Here is an 18,583-nt window from a genome sequence, read left to right on the forward strand (position 1 = left end):
CCCCCCTCCCCGCCCGCCCCCTCCCCGCCCGCCAGGGAGGACGCGGCGCACTCGCCTCCCAAGCTCAAGCAGCGCTCCCGGCCCCCGGAGGACGGGGAGGAGTCCCGGCCCCGGCTCAAGAAGTGGAAAGGGGTGCGGTGGAAACGGCTGCGCTTCCTCGTCACCATCCAGAAGGGCGGCGCCCAGCAGGACGGCGAGAAGGAGCTCGCCGAGTTCATCGAGCGGCTGGGCGCCACCCTGCGGCCCGAGAAGGTGCCCCGGGACTTGCGCAAGTGCTGCTTTTGCCACGAGGAGGGGGACGGCGCCACCGACGGGCCTGCCCGCCTCCTCAACCTCGACCTGGACCTCTGGGTGCACCTCAACTGCGCCCTGTGGTCCACGGAGGTGTACGAGACGCAGGGCGGGGCGCTGATCAACGTGGAGGGGGCGCTGCACCGGGGCCTGCTCACCAAGTGCTCCCTGTGCCAGAAAACCGGCGCCACCAACAGCTGCAACCGCATCCGCTGCCCCAGCGTCTACCACTTCGCCTGCGCTATCCGGGCCAAGTGCATGTTCTTCAAGGACAAGACCATGCTGTGCCCGCTGCACAAGCTGAAGGGCCCCTGCGACCAGGAGCTCAGCACCTTCACCGTCTTCCGGCGCGTCTACATCGAGCGCGACGAGGTCAAGCAGATCGCCAGCATCATCCAGCGGGGCGAGCGCCTGCACATGTTCCGCGTGGGCGGCCTGCTCTTCCACGCCATCGGCCAGCTGCTGCCCCACCAGATGGCCGACTTCCACAGTGTCACGGCCCTCTACCCCGTGGGCTTCGAGGCCACCCGCATCTACTGGAGCCTGCGCACCAACAACCGCCGCTGCTGCTACCGCTGCACCATCTGCGAGAACAACGGGCGGCCCGAGTTCGTGGTGCAGGTCATCGAGCAGGGCCTGGAGGACCTGGTCTTCTCTGACTCCTCGCCGCAGGGTGAGGCTGCTCTCGGCTCTCTGCCGGTCGGGCTCCAGAGGATCCCTGTATAAACAGCTGCCGTGTCCCACCCTAGAGGTGGCTGCATTGGAGCATGGGGTGACCCGTCTCTGGCAGCAGATCTCTGGCTGCATTTCCCAGCGGTGGGGAGCTGATCCCTTGGGCTGGCCTGCCAGGCCACAGGGCAGCGCCAGGGGCGGTGGCGGACAGCAGGTCAGGAAGCCGGGTCTCATGTTTTTCCCTCTTCCCCCCAGCTGTCTGGAACCGCATCATTGAGCCGGTGGCGGCGATGAGGAAGGAGGCCAACATGCTGCGGCTCTTCCCTGAATACCTGAAGGGAGAGGAGCTGTTTGGGCTCACGGTGCACGCGGTGCTGCGCATCGCCGAGTCCGTACGTACCAGGGAGCTGCCCCCCTTTGCCCAGTGGGGGAAGCGGGGGGGGCGGCGCGTCTCCCTGCAGTGGGGGGTGGGAGGGACACAGCACCCAGCACTACGTTCAGATCCACGCTCCCCTGGGGAGTGGCAGGGCCGTTGGGTGGGGCCCTCTGGCCCAGCGGAGGGGCAGGTGTTGCTGGCGTGTCCAGGAAGCCCTCAGACCCTGCCAAGCCGGGGTGTGGTACAGGGGTCCCCTCTGGACACCAGGCCTGTGGCGCTGCCACCCGTCCCACGGGCTCTGCTCCGTCCCTCACAGCTGCCGGGCGTGGAGAGCTGCCAGAACTACCTATTCCGCTATGGGCGCCACCCGCTGATGGAGCTGCCTCTCATGATCAACCCCACCGGCTGCGCCCGCTCCGAGCCCAAGATCCTCACCCACTACAAACGGTGAGCGGGGCAGGGGGAGGCACTGGGGCGGGGGCCCTGGCCTGGGTTAGAGCTGGGATTACCCAGGCCCGGTGCAGACGGGGCCCAATTGGCTGGGCTCTCCTAGCTACGTTTGGGGCCTCATGTCCTGGCAGAGGGGGGCAGTACTGGACCTTCCGCCCCGCTGTGCCCTGCGCCCGCTCCCCTCTGCCCCGTGCCCATGCTCTCCTGCCTGCTGCAGGCCCCACACACTGAACAGCACCAGCATGTCCAAGGCCTACCAGAGCACCTTCACGGGCGAGACCAACACGCCCTACAGCAAGCAGTTCGTGCACTCCAAGTCCTCGCAGTACCGCCGTCTCAAGACCGAGTGGAAGAACAACGTGTACCTGGCGCGCTCCCGCATCCAGGGGCTGGGGCTGTACGCGGCCAAGGACCTGGAGAAGCACACCATGGTCATCGAGTACATCGGCACCATCATCCGCAACGAGGTGGCCAACCGGCGCGAGAAGATCTATGAGGAGCAGGTGCGCGGGGCAGCCTCCTGGGAGGGACCCATCTTCTGCCCGGGGGGCGGGGGGGGGGAGAGGGAGGGCATCCAGCGGGTGGCCCTATCTCCTGCCCGGGGAGACGGCCCAGGAAGTGGCTGCAGTCTCGGATCCTGGGCGGCTCCCGGGGACGCCTGTGCCTTGCGGCTGCGTAACTAGCTCTCTCTGCTCTTCCGGCTTCCAGAACCGCGGCATCTACATGTTCCGCATCAACAACGAGCACGTCATCGACGCCACGCTGACAGGGGGCCCAGCTAGGTGAGGGGCTGGGGCGTACCGGGGGGGGGGGCGCACTGCTTGGGGTAGTGTGGCAGGGCAGGGGACTGGTTCGGCTGAGGTGCTCTGCAGTCCCCAGGTCCCTGTCCTGCACGGGGCAGTGGCTGAGGGGTTCAAGTCTTGCGTGATCTGGGGTTGAAAGACCAGCTGCCCAGGCGCGTCACTGCCAGCCTGGCCCGCCTCAGCCCCTGAGCGGAGGGCTCCGGGGGGCAGAGTGAGACGGGGATTCGGCAGTGTCACCGCTGCGACTGGAACCCAGGAGTCCTGGTTTTGGCTCCAGCCCCCCACCCCATGTGTCCAGCACCTTTCCCTTCCCAATCCGCATGGGGGCATTGAGTCAACAGCTCAAGTCTTGTCTTTGACCCCCAAGCTGTGCCCAGCCACCTGAAGGGGGAGGAGAGAAAGAAGCACAGGGCCTGACCCCCCACCTGGGCTCACTCCTTGTCCCCCGATCCCTGCTCTGATGCCCTCCTCTCCGCCCTTCCCACCAGGTACATTAACCACTCCTGCGCCCCTAACTGCGTGGCTGAGGTCGTGACCTTTGACAAGGAAGATAAGATCATTATCATCTCCAGCCGCCGGATTCCCAAAGGGGAGGAGGTAGGGCACTGGGCATGCAGGGGGTGGGGCTTTAGGGCTGGGAGCCAGGGGCTCCTGGCATGCAGCTTGGTGCCCTGGGTAGGGTCCTCCTTGGCAGCGTCTGCCTGGCGCGTTACCCTGCCGGCTGCCCAGAGCATCTGGGAGAGATCCCCCCCGGGGGGAGCGCTGGCGCTTTGAGAGGAACTGGCTTCTGTTCAGAGGGGGCAGAGTCAGGGGCAGCCAAGAGGGGGATGGGGATACAGTGGGCCAGGAGCGGGACAGGGTTACACTGGGCAGGGGGAGGGGTTACACTGGATGTGGGGAAAGGGGGCTGCACGGGGCCAGGATGGGGCGGGGCTGCACGAGGCCAGGAGGGCAGGTGCACTGGGCCGGGGGAGGGCAGGGCTGCACTGTGACAGGAGGGGGTGCACTGGGCGGGTGGGGGCTGCCCTGGGCCAGGAGCTCTGGGGTTGGGGGGGGGTGAGGCAGCTTGGCAGCTGGTGGCATGACTGCTGGCCAGGTGACTCCGCCCCTGTCTCTCCCAGCTGACCTACGACTACCAGTTTGACTTTGAAGACGATCAGCACAAGATCCCCTGCCACTGCGGAGCTTGGAACTGCAGGAAATGGATGAACTAGCCGCTGCGGGGGCACCAGTCACAAGCAGCCCCTGGTGGGCAGCAGAGCCTGCTGCGAGGAGGCCTCTGTTGCAGGTTCTCCTCCCCCTTTGCCATGCAGGGGGAGGGGGGATCAGAGCTGGCCCAGGGGGAACGCCCACATCTGGAACCCAGGAGGCGAGGTTGGTGCAGGTGGGTCAGCCGGGGCCGCTTTCGGTTCCAACGGCCAGGGGGCACCAGTCCTTGCCCACCCCCAGCAGATGCCGCCCTCCTAACTTCCACAGGGAGGGCATATCGAAAGCACAGGGACCTTGGTTCTCTCCCTAGCCACTCCAGCCTGGCGCGCCGTGGCCCTGGCTCTCTGCTGGCAGCGTGCTGCTCTCCCCAGGTGGGCGGCTGCAGCGCCACAAGTGGAACTGATGAACTGGCAACTCAGGGTTTTCTTTGTTTTGTTTTGCGAGGAGGACGGGGCCTGTGGCATCAACAAAACCAGCTCTGTCCGCCTTGCTCACTGAAGCACCTGTAAATAACTGGATGGATGCGGGGCGAGTGGGGTGCTCCCCCTCGGATCTGGGGTGGGGCGGCCGCATTCTCGGACCCACGGGGAGGTCAGATCCAGTCTGTTTTTTTTTTTAAAAAAAAAACAAAACTAATAATATTTGCTCGCTAACTTACCAAGGTAACAAAGAGACTCCTTGAGCTTGACAATCCCAAAACTCCCAGCCCCGCTCTGCTGGGCTCTCTGGAGACAGACAGAGCTCGCTTGGGTTTCGGTTTATTTCTTGTTCTGTCAATGGAAGCACCGTGAGCATGTGAAGGAGGCGCCAGCTGCCAGAGCAGAGCTGGGGAGAGCCGTGTGCAGAAAAGTCCCCCCTCCCCCATGGACGCAAGGAGCATCTGCACCCAAACCTACCTCATTTTAAGTGTTAGATTCTGCTGTTTTCAATGTGACCCTCCCTCCGAGACTGACCACATGCAACCTTCCTAGTTCTGAATGAGAACTAGTGGCAGTGGGCGGAGCCTGGGGAATCCAAGGTGTGGCAGTGGGTGGAGCCTAGGGCAGCCTGAGGGAGATTGTAGCCTTGCACGCAGACCTGGAAGGAGAGAGACCCTAAAGTATCTCCATCCCCCTCCAGCTGGGAAGTTGAGTGTTTCAGGATCCCTCCCCCCCACCCCCCAAGAGCCCCCCCAGTTGGATGCTCGGGTGTTCCTGGCTGCTCTCCCACCATGCACAAAGCTGGGCACTCCGGAGAGGTGGCGGTTTGAGGCTTTACTTAGAATGTGCCAAGACCCTCCCCTTGCTTCCACCCACCTCCCCAGCATGGCACAAGCAGCCGCCGAGAGCCCCCCCAGCACTGAGCACCCTGTCAAGCCTCTGGGTTTGGGGGCCGAGCTCCAGGAATCCTCAGTTGAGGCAGAGAGCTGGCTGCCACCGCCGCACTCCTGAGTTTGGCTGTGGGGTAGGGGGGCTGTTCTGGGTCCTGCCCCAGCCACTCCGCTCCCCCACCCACCAGGCCCCCTTTTGCTACCAGAACTGCTGCTCTAGGCTGGCCTCTGGAGGCTGCCTGTGTCTGTCATGTCGGCATGGTATGGGGGGTATTTATCTATTTATACCTTAGCTTGTATATATTAGAATCTATGGGGGCTCTCTTCTGTGCTCTGCTTGGCTGAGATCTTGGACTGTGGGGGAGGGGAGCATGTCCCATAACTAAACTGGGGGAAGCAAATCTCTTCCCTGCTCGCTGTTCTTGTCTTGTTAGCTAGAAAACCCGTATGTGACAGGTCCAGGGGCCTCCTGCCAGGGGCGGACTCGCTGGGGAGAAGAGAGGATTGGTGGGCATTACAAACTGGGCAGCGCTTCTCCTGCTCTGGCCTTCCCCACCACAGCATCCTATTGCTCGTCCAGGAGGGCCCCTCAAAGACTGCTGTAAACCAGATGGGGCAGGAGGTCCTGCTCTCACTGCCCTTTTCCATTAAACTGTAGGGTTTGACATCTCTTAACGCACAAAGGCATGACACCCCTAGTCCCCCAGGAAAGAATCAGAAACAAACTTCTGAGCTTGCTCTTCTCTGCTCTCCCATGCCACGGCTGCTTGACTCAGCTGAGGAGGGTTCTGTTTTGTATTAAACTTCCTTGCTCTCTTGGAGTGTGAGGGGGAATGAAATGAAGTGAGATTATTTTGGGGGGGGGAATGAAATCTGGGGGCAGGGAGCCCAGGGCATTTTATGTTTTTAAATCAAAAGATTTTGAGTGAGAGAGAAGAGCTGTCACATTTTTAAAAAGCTGCTTCCGCAACTATTCAAAGCTGCAAAAGGTTTAAAATGAAATGTTAAAACTTGGGGTGAGGGCAGGGAATAATAAAATAAAAAATATACAAAAAATTTAAATTTAAAACTGTAAATAAAATGGGAGCTGTGTAGAGAAAAAAAAACGTTTTTACCAATAATAAAACCACTGGATGTTATTTTAAAATAAAATATGCGTGAGAGAGAAAAAGCCAGTATAACTTTTTGTTTTTTTTCCATTAACTTGGAAGGCTGTAAAGTGTATAAAATAAAAAATTTTAAAAAGTACTACAAAAAAGGATTAAAGCTGGGAGAGAGTAAAGAACAGAATATAGCAGGTTGTCTGACTTTTTAGACTATGGTTAGAGTATAAAATAGTTCTGTAGATTTTAGCTGGGGAGGGAGGAAAACCTATACAGTTTTTAATTTTTATATAAACTATAATCCAGTCCCAGAGCTGACATTTGATTTTTTTTAAAGTTCTCTGCTTGTAAAATTGCATTCAAAGCCTTGTCCAATACTTCTGTTTGTTTACAGTTGCAGATATTATATTTTAAGTTTTACCTTTTATGATCCTGAAATAACCATTTATTATTTTGTTGGTTTTTTAAAAAAAATAAAGTTTAAAATAAAACTATGGCAAGTGTGGACTCTGTGAGGAATCTTCCTTTGTGTTTGAGGTTTTATTTTGTGTGTGTGTGTGTATCCTGTACAGCGAGGTTGTCCTTCGTAACCAAGAAAAGAATGGAGGGGAAATAAAATTATTCCTTTTTTTTTAAAGAAAAACAACAAAAAAATGAACTTGTATGTGGCATGTTTTGTATTGGATATAATTTTGAAATGTATATAATTTATGTTTAAAGAGGCAAAGAGTGCGTTTCAAATTTTGCTTCTGAGTTTGTTTTTAAATAAAAAAATAAAGGTGCATTTTAAATACTGGGTGATCTTGGACTTCTGCTTGTGTGTGTTCTCTCCCCCACTTCCTCAGTTGAAATGTGGCTCAAGTTCCTGGCTCCTGCTTCCCATACGGTCTTCTGGGAAGAGATTTTGGAGACCGTCACTCTGGCCCAGTGCTGCATAGGCGCTGGAGGTGCCCAAAGGATCATAACTCTTCCCCTCCCTCCCTCCAATGTTCAGGACCGGTTGCTCCTTCCCTGCTGCTATAACAAGGGGCAGGTGCACCCGTCCCAGCCTGTGCCCAAGGCTGCACTCTGCAGGAATGCCTGGAGTTGGTGCAACACATAACCCAGGAACTGGCCCCTACCTGGGGGCCCCATACTACAGAAAGGATGTGGATGCATTGGAGAGGGTCCAGCGGAGGGCGACCAAAATGATAAGGGGGCTGGTGTGCATGACCTAAGAGGAGAGACTGAGAGATCTGGTAGCTGAGTTAGTCTGTACAGAAAAAAACCAACAAATGGTCTGGTAGCACTTTATAGACTAACAAAACATGTAGGTGATATCATGAGCTTTCGTGGGCACAGCCCGCTTCTTCGGTCATCTGCAGAAGCGGGCTGTGCCCACGAAAGCTCATGATACCATCTATATGTTTTGTTAGTCTATAAAGTGCTACCAGACCATTTGTTGGGTGTGGGGGGAGGGGGGTGCGCTGGGTTTGCAGAAGAGAAGAGGGAGGGGGGGTTTGACAGCAGAGCGGTCCTGAAGGGAGGTTCCACAGGGGATGGAGAGTGGCAGAAGAAGGAGCAATGGGCTCAAGGTGCAGTGGGGGAGGGGGCAGGTGGGAGAGGAGGAAAAATGATTCCCCAGGCGGGCAGGGCGGTGCTGGGCGGGTTCCCTAGGGAGGGGGGGAGGGACTCTCCAGCCCCAGCGGGGCCGAGGTCCCGGCTGGATGCAGCCCTGGCGGGGGTGACCGAGTGGGGCTGGTCCCGCCTTGGGCAGAGGCCTGGACTCGATGGCGCCTGGGTCCTGGGGTTCATAGACCTTAAGGTCAGAAGGGACCATTATGATCATCTAGTCTGACGCCCTGCACAGTGCAGGCCACAGAATCTCACCCACCCCTCTTAGAATAATCCTCTCACCTATATCTCCGATATTGAAGCCTTCAAATACTTTGAAGGTCCCAAGATGCAGAGAATCCTCCAGCTGTGATCTGTGCCCCATGCTACAGAGGAAGGCGAAAAACCTCCAGGGTCTCTGCCAATCTACCCCGGAGGAAAATTCCTTCCCGACCCCAAATATGGCGATCAGCTAAACCCTGAGCATGTGGGCAAGACTCACCAGCCAGACACCCAGAAAGTTCTCTATCATCCCTCCATTGACCTATTTCCCACTGATAATGAATGGTCAATTAGTTACCAAGATCCTGTTATGTTCTCAAACCATCCCCTTATCATAGAATCATAGAACTGGAAGAGACCTCAGGAGGTCATCAAGTCCAGCCCCCTGCTCTAGGCAGGACCAACCCCAACTAAATCAACCCAGCCAGGGCTTTGTCAAGCCGAGACTTAAACACCTCTAGGGATGGAGACTCCACTACTTCCCTAGGGAACCCAGCCCAGTGCTTCCCCACCCTCCTAGGGAAACAGCTTTTCCTAAAATCCAACCTGGACCCCCCCCCACTGCAGCTTGAGCCCATTGCTCCTTGTTCTGCATCTGTCACTACTGAGACCAGCCTCTCTGGACCCCCCTCCAGGGAGCTGCAGGCTGCTCTCAAATCCCCCCCCCCCCCCCCGCTCTTCTCTTCTGCAGACTGAACAGACCCGAGTCTCTCAGCCTCTCCTCGTAGGTCACGTGCTCCAGCCCCCTCAGCATTTGGGTCGCCCCCCCCCCCCCCCGCTGGCCCCTCTGCAAAGCGCCACGTCCAGTCTGTGGGGGGGGGGGGGGCAGAACGGGACCCAACGCTCCAGATGCGGCCTCCCCAGCGCCGAAGGAGACTTCGAGGCTCCTGCCCCGCCCCGCCCCCTGCTGGCCGGGGGGTTCCGCGGGGCCGCCCCGGCTCTCGTGAACCGGAAGGTCGTGCAGGCTCCGGAAGGGGAGGGGGGGCAAAGGTCACCGGCCTCAGGCGTCAATTCCTCCCCCGCGCGGCCTACTTCCGGTCACATGACCTCTGCGGGCGGAAATGGCTGAAGTAGATCCGGGCGGAAGTGACCCGGTCCCGTTGCTGCCCCCGGGCGTTCGGCGGCAGCGAGACGAGCCGCGGCTGGAGCGGCCATGGAGGCGGTAAGAGCCCGACCCGGCCGGGGTGGGGGGGCCCGGCGCCCCCGGGATCGGGCACCCGCGTCCCTTCCTCCGCCAGCCCCGGATCGGGCCCCGCCTCCCCCCGGATCGGGGCCGCCTCCCGCGTCCTCCGCCAGCCCCGGATCGGGCCCCGCCTCCCCCCGGATCGGGGCCGCCTCCCGCGTCCTCCGCCAGCCCCCGGATCGGGCCCCGCCTCCCCCCGGATCGGGGCCGCCTCCCCCCTTCCCTCCCGCGTCCTCCGCCAGCCCCGGATCGGGCCCCGCCTCCCCCCGGATCGGGGCCGCCTCCCCCCTTCCCTCCCGCGTCCCCCGCCTCCCCCCGGATCGGGCCCCCCTCCTGCGTTCGCCCGCCCGGATCGAGCCCTCCGTCCTCCACGATCGGGCCCCCCCATCCCCCGATCGGCCCCCCCTTCTCTCCCTCATCTTTCGACACCCCCCTGGATCGGGCCCTCGCTCCCTCCCCCCCATAGGGCCCCCTCCTGCGTTCGCCTCCCCCCCCCCCCGGATCGGGCCCCCAAAGGCCAAGCCGCCAGGAACCGAACAGGGCTGGGGCTGGGGCTGGGGTGAGGGTGCCCTGGGCCGGGCCAGCGCAGTGACCCCCGAGGTGGCCCTTGGGCTGCTGCGTTTCCCTGGCCGGCCACCAACTTGAGAGTCCGGGGTCAGGGCAGTTTTCCGACTGGGTGACGGGAGCTGGGTGTTTCTCTTCCTCCCTCTGCCGCCCTGGCCCGTCCAGCTGGCGGGGAGCCTGGACTTTCCTGCCCAAAGCCCAGTGCGCTCCCCGGCGCCTGTGTCCCCGCTGGTCAGCTGTGACGTGTGTGCGCAGCCCTGCGGAGGGGCTCTGGGCTGTCCCGTGCCAGTGAAGCGAGTGGCACCCTGGCGCTGTGCACGGGAAAGGCCCCTGCCCAGCCTCCGCTGTGTTCAAGGCCCAACTCAAGTATCGCCTGGATCCCCCATCTCCCACTCCTGGGATTTTGCTGGGCTGAGCCAGGCGCTGTGGACTCATGTGCCTCAGCCCAGCTTCCCCCGTGCCCCAGCCAAGAGGCTGATGCATGCCAGGTTCTGGGCTCCTGGGCTGAAAGCAGCATTCCTGGCCTAGCCAGGCACGGGCAGGGGGCTAAATTCCCAGCATGCAGCCCAGGGCAGCCAATGGAGGTTGGAGAGTACCACGCCGGGCGGGACTTGCTCCCTGTTCCTTAGTGCTCATTCCAGCCCTGCTGCTTGGCTCCAGACACAGACCTGAGAGGTGCTGGGGGAGCATCTTCTGACTGGCCAAGCTGGGCCCTTTCAGGCATCCCCAAGGCCACGCTCCTCTGCAGCAGAGGCCAGGTGTGTGGCTGAAGCTGGGTGCTGGGAGGGGCAGCTCCAGCTGTTTGTTTTGGGCAGGCTGGAGCAATGCCCATCTTAAAGGGGCAGAGCCCTCTGCTTAGGGGTGTCCGGGAGTCTGCAGTCAGCCCGAGTCCCAGCGAGGCGACCACCTCTAGGGGGGTTAGCAAGATTGTGGCTGAGCGGCCAAGTCTGGTCTAAGTCCTGCCTGTGTGAAAATGGCCATGGTGGGATGAGCTAACAGGACTGGGCCTAGAGCCGCGGTGGTCTCTGGTCTCCAGCGCATCTGTGCTGAGATGCAGCTGGCCTGGCCTGATCCAGGACTGGCCGGTTCCCGGGCCCCGCCCTGGCAGCGGTTCACCTGATGGGGCAATGCTGCCAGGACGTGGCCGCTAGGTGCGTCAGAGCGCTAGGCTGCCTGTCGGAGGCATGCGAAGCGATTCCTGGGTGCGGTTTGTGAAGCGTAATTGGAGAGGAAGTAAGGCCCGCAGCTTCCTCCAGAGCCTGGCCAGCCCTGGGATGGAGCCAAGTTCTGCCTCGGAAAAGGAAAAGTGCGGCTTGGCTTTCTCTTCCCCTCCGCGAGCTCCCTGGCTGAGTGGGCCCTGCCAGCCCGATGCGGGGGGCAGTTACTGTCCCAGCCGGCTCCAAGAGCTAACAGTGCACTGGGGAAAGAGCAGTTTAGAGCAAGGGCTGGGAGCCGGGGCCCCTGGATTCCTTCCTCTCCTAAGGCTGCCTCCCTGTGTGGGCAAGTCGCTCTCCCAGTCAGCTGGGCCCAGCAACCGCTGGTGGGAGGAGCGGGGCTTCCCCTTGGGAGCAGGCAGGGGAAGGGAACCGGCTGCCCTGCATCCTGCGCTCCTTGCCCTGAGCGGGGAGGGTAGGCTCGGGCATGGTGCAGAGGGTCCCAGTGCCACTGCTTCCGGGGGGGGGGGGGGGGGGGGGGGGCTTTCCAAAATCTCCTTAACAAATCATTTGGAGGTGCTGCAGCAGCAGGGCCGCGGGGGGGGGGGGGGGGGGCGGTTTGCCTGCAGCAGCGGGAGGGGGGGAGGCCGGTTTGCCCCCAGCAGCAGGGCCAGGGGGGAGAGGCTGGTTTGCCCACAGCAGCAGGGCCGGAGGGGGCTGGGGGGAGGCCGGTTTGCCCGCAGCAGCAGGGCCGGGGCGGGGGGAGAGGCCGGTTTGCCCACAGCAGCAGGGCCGGAGAGGGCTGGGGGGAAGCCGGTTTGCCCCCAGCAGCAGGGCTGAGCAGCAATTGGGGGATGCCCACATAGCAGGGCTGGGCAGGGGGAGGTCCCCGGGCTGCCATGCTCCCTTCCCAAAGCCCTGGGTCCGTGGTACAGGGCGGGAGTGCAGCTCGTCTCACGGCTCTGCTCTGCGGGAGGGTCTCGAGCTGGGGCGCAGGCCTGTGGCTTACCGGGGAGCCCCTGATTTCTGTGTCTGCAGGGCCCGGTTCCTGAGAGCGCTGCCCAGAAGTGCCCCCTGGCACCGGAAGGTGAGGGCTGGTTCCCCGGGGGGTGGGTTGTGTCGGGCGGGAAGGCCCCAGCCCTGTGGTATCCAGACCGGCCCTGGCAGGGCGATTTTTCAAGCCCATTGCTTCTTGCCCTGCCCTTGATGGCAGAATGATTTACCGCCCCCTGTGCCGGCCGGCGCAGTTCTTGGCCCCGGCTCCCCCCTCGGCAGGCTCACAGCCCGGGGCGCTCATGTCCTGGGGGCTGGTCTGTAGCTCTCCTGTCTCCCATGGGCCCTCCTCTCTGCCCTGCGAGTACCCAGGCAGGCTGGGAGCCTGAGCTAGGCCCGGGGTGTAGGGCCATGCAGCAGGGGATGTGCCCTGACTAGGAGCAAAACCCCAGGGCCCCCCATGGCCCCTCAGACTTTCCCCGCCGCAGTCATGGCTCCCCCCGCCCGGCTCACTGCTGAAGCAGGTCCCTGCTTTCCCCCCCCCAGAGGCAGAGCCGGGCAGTGGGGTCTACTCCTGCTTCATGAAGTCCCATCGCTGCTACGACCTGATCCCCACCAGCTCCAAGCTGGTCGTCTTCGACACCTCCCTGCAGGTGGGTGCGCGCCTGGGCGTCCTGTGTGCCACGCCCCAGCGTGGGTCCTCCACGGCACGGATGGGCATAGGCTGGGGGGCACAAGGCCCAGAGATGGGCTTCCCTGGGCACGGCCCCCAGTGCTCAGACAGGCACTGCCCCAGCCCCTCCCCCGGCCTAGCCTCCCCCCCCCAGAGCTCTGGCAAGCACTGATCACTCCCCACCCCCCTTGCCACCCCACAGCTCAGACAGGCACTGCCCCAGCCCCTCCCCCGGCCTAGCCCCCCCCCCCCCCCCAGAGCTCTGGCAAGCACTGATCACTCCCCACCCCCCTTGCCACCCCACAGCTCAGACAGGCACTGCCCCAGCCCCTCCCCCATCCTAACCCCTCCCCCCGAGCTCTGGCAAGCACTGATCACTCCCCACCCCCCTTGCCACCCCACAGCTCAGACAGGCACTGCCCCTGCCCCTCCCCCATCCTAGCCCCTCCCCCACAGCTCAGACAGGCACTGCCCCTGCCCTCTCCCACTCCGCCCCAGGCACTCTGACCGGTGTGCCCCCCCCCCCCCCCCCGGGTCTGACGCGGGGCATGTGTTGGGCTGCAGGTGAAGAAAGCTTTCTTTGCTCTGGTTACCAACGGCGTGCGGGCCGCCCCGCTGTGGGACAGCAAGACGCAAAGCTTTGTGGGTAAGTCCAGGCTGGGGTGGAAGAGCCGGGGGTGGGAGGGCCTGGGGCTGCCCCATTCACTCGCGCTCTCCCCACCAGGGATGCTGACCATCACCGACTTCATCAACATCCTCCATCGGTACTACAAGTCGGCCTTGGTAAGGACCCTGCCAGCTTCGTTCCTGTGGAGCTGAGGGCCCCCCCCCCACCATAACAGGGTCAGGCCCCTTGCTCCTGGCCACGTATTGGCCCTGGGGACTGCATCTGCCTCGCAGTCCCCAAGCCACGCCCCGGTCGCCTGACACCCTTCCCCCCTCATCTAGGTGCAAATCTACGAGCTGGAGGAGCACAAGATTGAGACGTGGCGAGGTGAGGGGGGTGCACGGGCCTCCGTGCTGGGGGGCGGGTGCAGTGGTGCCGGGTGTGGGGAATGGAAGCAGGGGCTATGGGGCGCTGCCAAGGATGGGGGGCTGGGATCCCCTGGGCGCTGCCGAGCCCCCTGTGCCGAGGGCAGAGCTGATCCGTCTTGGACCCTGAGCCCACCTGTCATGGCTCCTCCCTTGCCTGGGACCCCCCTGCACTACGGGCACCGTGCCACCAGCTCCCCCCCCCCCCACCCCCGGCAGAGGCCCGTGGGTCGCCACCAGCTCCCTCCCCCCCCACCCCCGGCAGAGGCCCGTGGGTCGCCACCAGCTCCCTCCCCCCCACCCCCGGCAGAGGCCCGTGGGTCGCCACCAGCTCCCTCCCCCCCACCCCCGGCAGAGGCCCGTGGGTCGCCACCAGCTCCCTCCCCCCCACCCCCGGCAGAGGCCCGTGGGTCGCCACCAGCTCCCTCCCCCCCACCCCCGGCAGAGGCCCGTGAGTCACCATCTCGCTCAGCACGGCTTCTCTCCCCACAGAGGTGTATCTGCAAGACTCCTTCAAGCCCCTGGTCTGCATCTCCCCCAATGCCAGGTAAGGCCTTCGCTGCTGGCGCCCCCCCGTGCCCGCTGGGAAAGGGGGCGATGGGATTATTTCTGTGCGTTGCCCTAGAGCCCAGGGTGCCGTGGGAAGGGGGGGGGCTCCTCGTGCTGCAGGGGCGGGCTGCTCTGGGGCTGCAGGCTGCTACCCACTGCTGGCAGAGCGGCCCCAGAGGCCTGCGCTGAGCTCCCGGCCTGGCCCGCCCTCGCTGGGAGGAGAACCCAGGAGTCCCGGTGGCGTTGCTGCCACCGACCCTGCCCCCTTCTGTCTCGCAGCCTCTTCGACGCCGTCTCCTCGCTGATCCGCAACAAGATCCACCGGCTGCCCGTCATCGACCCGGCCTCGGGGAACACGCTCTACATCCTCACCCACAAACGCATCCTTAAATTCCTCAAGCTCTTCGTAAGTCCTGCCCCGCCCGCCCTCCCCCTGCAGGGGGCGCCCCGGGCTGGGCCGTGCCCCATGGCTCACGGCTCCCCCCCCCCCCCGGTCCCCACAGATAGCCGAGGTCCCAAAGCCGGATTTCATGGCCAAGACGCTGGAGGAGCTCCGGGTTGGCACCTACAGCAACATTGCCCTGGTGCGTGCCAACACGCCCCTCTACGTGGCCCTGGGCATCTTCGTGCAGCACCGCGTCTCCGCCCTGCCGGTGGTGGACGAGTCAGGTGAGCGGGATGGGGGGGTGGAGAACATGGCGTGTCCCAGCTCAGAACCCGCTGCCCCCTTGAGCCTGTGGTCTCTGTCTCCCCCCGCCCCCAGGGGGCAGGTCTGGAGCCTCCCCTCGCGGCAGGATACTGCCAGCCCCTTGCTCCGGGGGGCTCTTGGGGCTGCGACTGATTCCTCAGCACGTTGGGCTACCTGCCAGCTTGTCCTCTGCCTCTCCTGGGGTGCTGAGCTGAGCCCCCCCCCCCGGGGGGCCAGGCCAAGCTGAGACACCCCCGGTGCGGAACCAGAGCCCCCCAAGAACATGCCGATCCTGAGCGCACCCCCAGACCAGAGCGTTGCTCCGTCTCTGCAGCAGGACTTTGCAAAGGGCTCTCGGTTTCCCGTGGCTCCCCAGGTTGGGCTGCCTGGCTGCTCCATGTCCCTCCCCTCCTCAGGCTGCAGGTGCCCCTCGCGGGAAGCTCATGATGGACCCGCACGTTCCTGGCGCTCAGTCTGGGCTCCCGGGAGCTGCCAGGCAACGTGGGGAGACCGCCATGGGAATTGAGCCGCCGTCGAGGTGCCGGCTGGCCACCTGGATCCCCAGCAACCTGCACTGCTGTCAGTCCCAGCCCACGTTGGCCCAGACACCAGCCAGCCCCCGGCCCCATAGTAGGGATGTCACAGAGCAGTGGAGTAACGTGAGTGTATCCGCGAGTGGAGTACTCGACCACTCGCGCTCCCCCCCGCTCCTCCCCGTCTTGCTGCCTCTCATACAGAGGCAGCAAGGCTGGGGACGGGAGATGGTGCTGGGGGGGAGCTGGCTTAAAAGCCAGTTCCCCCCAGCACTGTCTCCGTGGTGCCGCCTGCTGCGGAGGCAGCCGGGGCGGGGGGGCGAGGGGAGGCTGCTCCGGCAGCAGCTCCTGTTTGCAGCGGCCCGGGCTGGCTCACTCAGCGTGAGCCGGGACCGAGCAGTCCCAGCTCGCTCCAGCCTGGGACGCTGCACTTGAAATGTAGGAAGGACCCGGCATCTGCTGAGCTGCGGTGCGGGGGGCTGCCAGAGCTACCCTGCTGCGGCTCCGCAGAGCGGCCCTTCTCCAATTGTATCGACTACACAGTTCGCTGGTTAACCACAATTTCACACCCTTACCCCCCCCCCAACTCTGCGCTCCCACAACCAGGCCCAGCCCCCAGAGAGCCCGCAGGGCTGGAACGGACCCATCTGGCTAGGGGGAGGGATTCCCACCCTGCAGCCACTGTGGGGCAGGGAGGGGGGCCTGTGCTCATCTAACCAGTGTCTCCCCTCTGTCTTAGGTCGGGTGGTTGACATATACTCCAAGTTCGACGTCATTGTAAGTACTGGAGCTCCAGGGGTAGCCGGGTACTGACCCCAATGCAGAGCTTAGGGGGCGCTGCCTGCGTGGGCCAGTGGAACGGGGTGGGGGGGGCGCCAGGTGCTGGGAAGGGGGGGGCGTTTGGAGCACCTTGCCTGCGTGGGCCAGTGGAACGGGGTGGGGGGCGCCAGGTGCTGGGAAGGGGGGGCGTTTGGAGCACCTTGCCTGCGTGGGCCAGTGGAACGGGGTGGGGGGGGCGCCAGGTGCTGGGAAGGGGGGGCGTTTGGAGCACCTTGCCTGCGTGGGCCAGTGGAACGGGGTGGGGGGGGCGCCAGGTGCTGGGAAGGGGGGGCGTTTGGAGCACCTTGCCTGCGTGGGCCAGTGGAACGGGGTGGGGGGGGCGCCAGGTGCTGGGAAGGGGGGGGCGTTTGGAGCACCTTGCCTGCGTGGGCCAGTGGAACGGGGTGGGGGGGTGCCGGGTGCTGGGACAAGGAGGGATTGCAGGCTGGGGGGGGCCTTCGGGGCACCTTGCCTGCACGGGCCAGTGGAACGGGGTGGGGGGGTGCCGCGGTCTCTGTGGGGCAGAGTGAGGGGAGCAGGCAGGTTTTGCCCTGCCCTGGCTCACCCCCAGCCCCGCCCCCAGAACCTGGCGGCCGAGAAGACCTACAACAACCTGGACGTGACGGTGACGCAGGCGCTGAGGCATCGCTCGCAGTACTTCGAGGGCGTCCGCACCTGCTACCGACACGAGACCCTGGAGACCATCATCAACCGGCTGGTGGAGGCCGAGGTAACCTCCCCCCACCCTGGGACCCTTCATGGCCCTTCCTTTCCCCTGGGGTCCCCGTGGCCCGCAGGGCCCCTCCTGTAACTCCTGGGGAGGGACACAGCCCAGCAGCTTGGATGGGAGCCCGGGGGAGGGCCTGGCTGGGTGTGGCATTAGCTGCACTGTCCTAGCCAGTCCCCCGTTTGCCCCCAGCGCCTCCTCCCTGCACTTCCTGTCCCAAGGCAGCGTCCGTGCTGGGCGGCCGGCCTCTGGGTCTGCACTGCCGTGGGAGGGAGCCGTGGGCTGCAGCGCCCCGTCTGACGTCCGTCCGTCTGTCTGTCTGCGCAGGTCCACAGGCTGGTGGTGGTGGACGAGAGGGAAGTGGTGAAGGGCATCATCTCGCTCTCGGACATCCTGCAGGCGCTGGTGCTCCCGGGAGGCCCCCGGCCCTGAGGGCGGCCCCGTGCTGCCTGCAGAGAGACTCTTGCTGAAGTGGGGGCCTGAGTAACAGGGACCAAGGAGGCCAGGCCCCCCCACCCAGCCATGCATCACCTGCTGGCTCTGCCACGGCTCCACCAGCATCATGCCTGCCTCCTTCCCCCTCTCCCCCAGCCAGCGGGAGGGGGGGCGTCATGCCAGCCAACAACCAGCAATAAACTCAGCCCCTTCTCCGGGGCAGGCTTGGTTGCTCCCTCCACGGGGCATGGGGCAGGGCCGGGCCCAGCCCTTTCCAGCACCATGTGGGCGTTCGCCTGGGTGGAGCCTGGCCGGGCACCCGGTGGTGGTGCTGCCAGCCCCTCCTGCCTGGCCAGGGAAAGCCTCTGCGATCAGCTGCCCCCCAGCACCAGGCCTGTTCCCATTTCTGCACTCCGGGACCCTCGACGTTCCCATCTGGGAACTGGATCCGTTTCCTTATTTCCTCCCGGCCCCAGTGTGGGTCCTCAGCCAGCTCCTGCCCTGCAGCACTGCATGGCCGGTGCCCCTGGGCATCTGCCACGACCTTCCCCAGAGAGTGCGCCCGCGGTTTTTACTGAGCACCATTTTTGTAGCCTGTCTCCGGAGCTGGCTCGGTGTGGGCCGGGGCCTGGCTCCCTCTCTTCCTCGCGGGCCCAGGTTTGGAACCCATCCCGCCTGGCGTTGGCGGGTCTGGGCTAGTGCTTGTGGGGATTCTGGGGCGAGGAGCGTCTAGGGGCTTGTGTCTGGGCCCCCGCCCCGGCCCCCGCTGCACCCATCACTGTTCATTTATTGCAAGTCTAATAAAAACCAGGCCCTGTGTCTAGGAGCGGTTACTGGCCAGAGGCTGTTCACGTGGACGCGGCGTAGCTGGGGGGGTGCGACAACTCCAGGGATCGATGGTTCTCCGGGGCCACTGGAGCCAGGACCTGCAATGGGCTTCAGCCGCCTGGGGACTGTTTGGGTCCGGGAGGGAAATCCCCCGCTCTGGGTGGAGGTCCCTGTCAGGGCGGGGCAGGTTCCTAGCCCTACCCCCACAGCCCCTGCCCTGCACGTCTGTGCTGCCTCCCCGGGCGGGCGAGACCCCCAGCCCAGCTGGGGGGCACGTGGCCTAGTGCTCAGGTAGCAGGGAGCTGAGAACGGGAGGA

The 18,583-nt window shown here is 63.6% G+C and overlaps 2 protein-coding genes across 3 annotated transcripts in view; both read left to right on the top strand.

Moving 5' to 3' along the window:
- KMT2D (lysine methyltransferase 2D) overlaps positions 1 to 6,718 on the top strand; it is a 48,193-nt gene extending 41,475 nt beyond the window's left edge. Inside the window, 7 exon segments of the mRNA XM_075901976.1 lie at positions 1 to 964; positions 1,219 to 1,355; positions 1,656 to 1,786; positions 2,007 to 2,292; positions 2,498 to 2,571; positions 3,081 to 3,189; positions 3,714 to 6,718. Of these exon segments, the coding sequence (XP_075758091.1) occupies positions 1 to 964; positions 1,219 to 1,355; positions 1,656 to 1,786; positions 2,007 to 2,292; positions 2,498 to 2,571; positions 3,081 to 3,189; positions 3,714 to 3,806 (1,794 nt within the window). The 3' untranslated portion in view covers positions 3,807 to 6,718.
- A 2,388-nt stretch (positions 6,719 to 9,106) lies between these two features.
- On the top strand, positions 9,107 to 18,264 carry PRKAG1 (protein kinase AMP-activated non-catalytic subunit gamma 1). 2 transcript variants are annotated; one of them, XM_075901978.1, is made up of 12 exons: positions 9,112 to 9,250; positions 12,028 to 12,076; positions 12,529 to 12,635; positions 13,220 to 13,301; positions 13,380 to 13,438; positions 13,604 to 13,649; positions 14,180 to 14,234; positions 14,516 to 14,642; positions 14,740 to 14,905; positions 16,197 to 16,234; positions 16,860 to 17,006; positions 17,331 to 18,264. In XM_075901978.1, the coding sequence occupies exons 1-12, from the start codon at positions 9,242 to 9,244 to the stop codon at positions 17,433 to 17,435; spliced, it is 990 nt and encodes a 329-aa protein (XP_075758093.1). In that variant the 5' UTR covers positions 9,112 to 9,241; the 3' UTR covers positions 17,436 to 18,264. The 2 variants fall into 2 exon arrangements, with proteins under 2 accessions (XP_075758092.1, XP_075758093.1); XM_075901977.1 differs by having other exon boundaries at positions 9,107 to 9,250; positions 13,220 to 13,438.
- Positions 18,265 to 18,583: the final 319 nt, after the last annotated feature.

Source organism: Pelodiscus sinensis, chromosome 19 (genome assembly GCF_049634645.1).
Source record: "Pelodiscus sinensis isolate JC-2024 chromosome 19, ASM4963464v1, whole genome shotgun sequence".
In the NCBI taxonomy this organism is placed as follows: Eukaryota; Metazoa; Chordata; order Testudines; family Trionychidae; genus Pelodiscus; species Pelodiscus sinensis.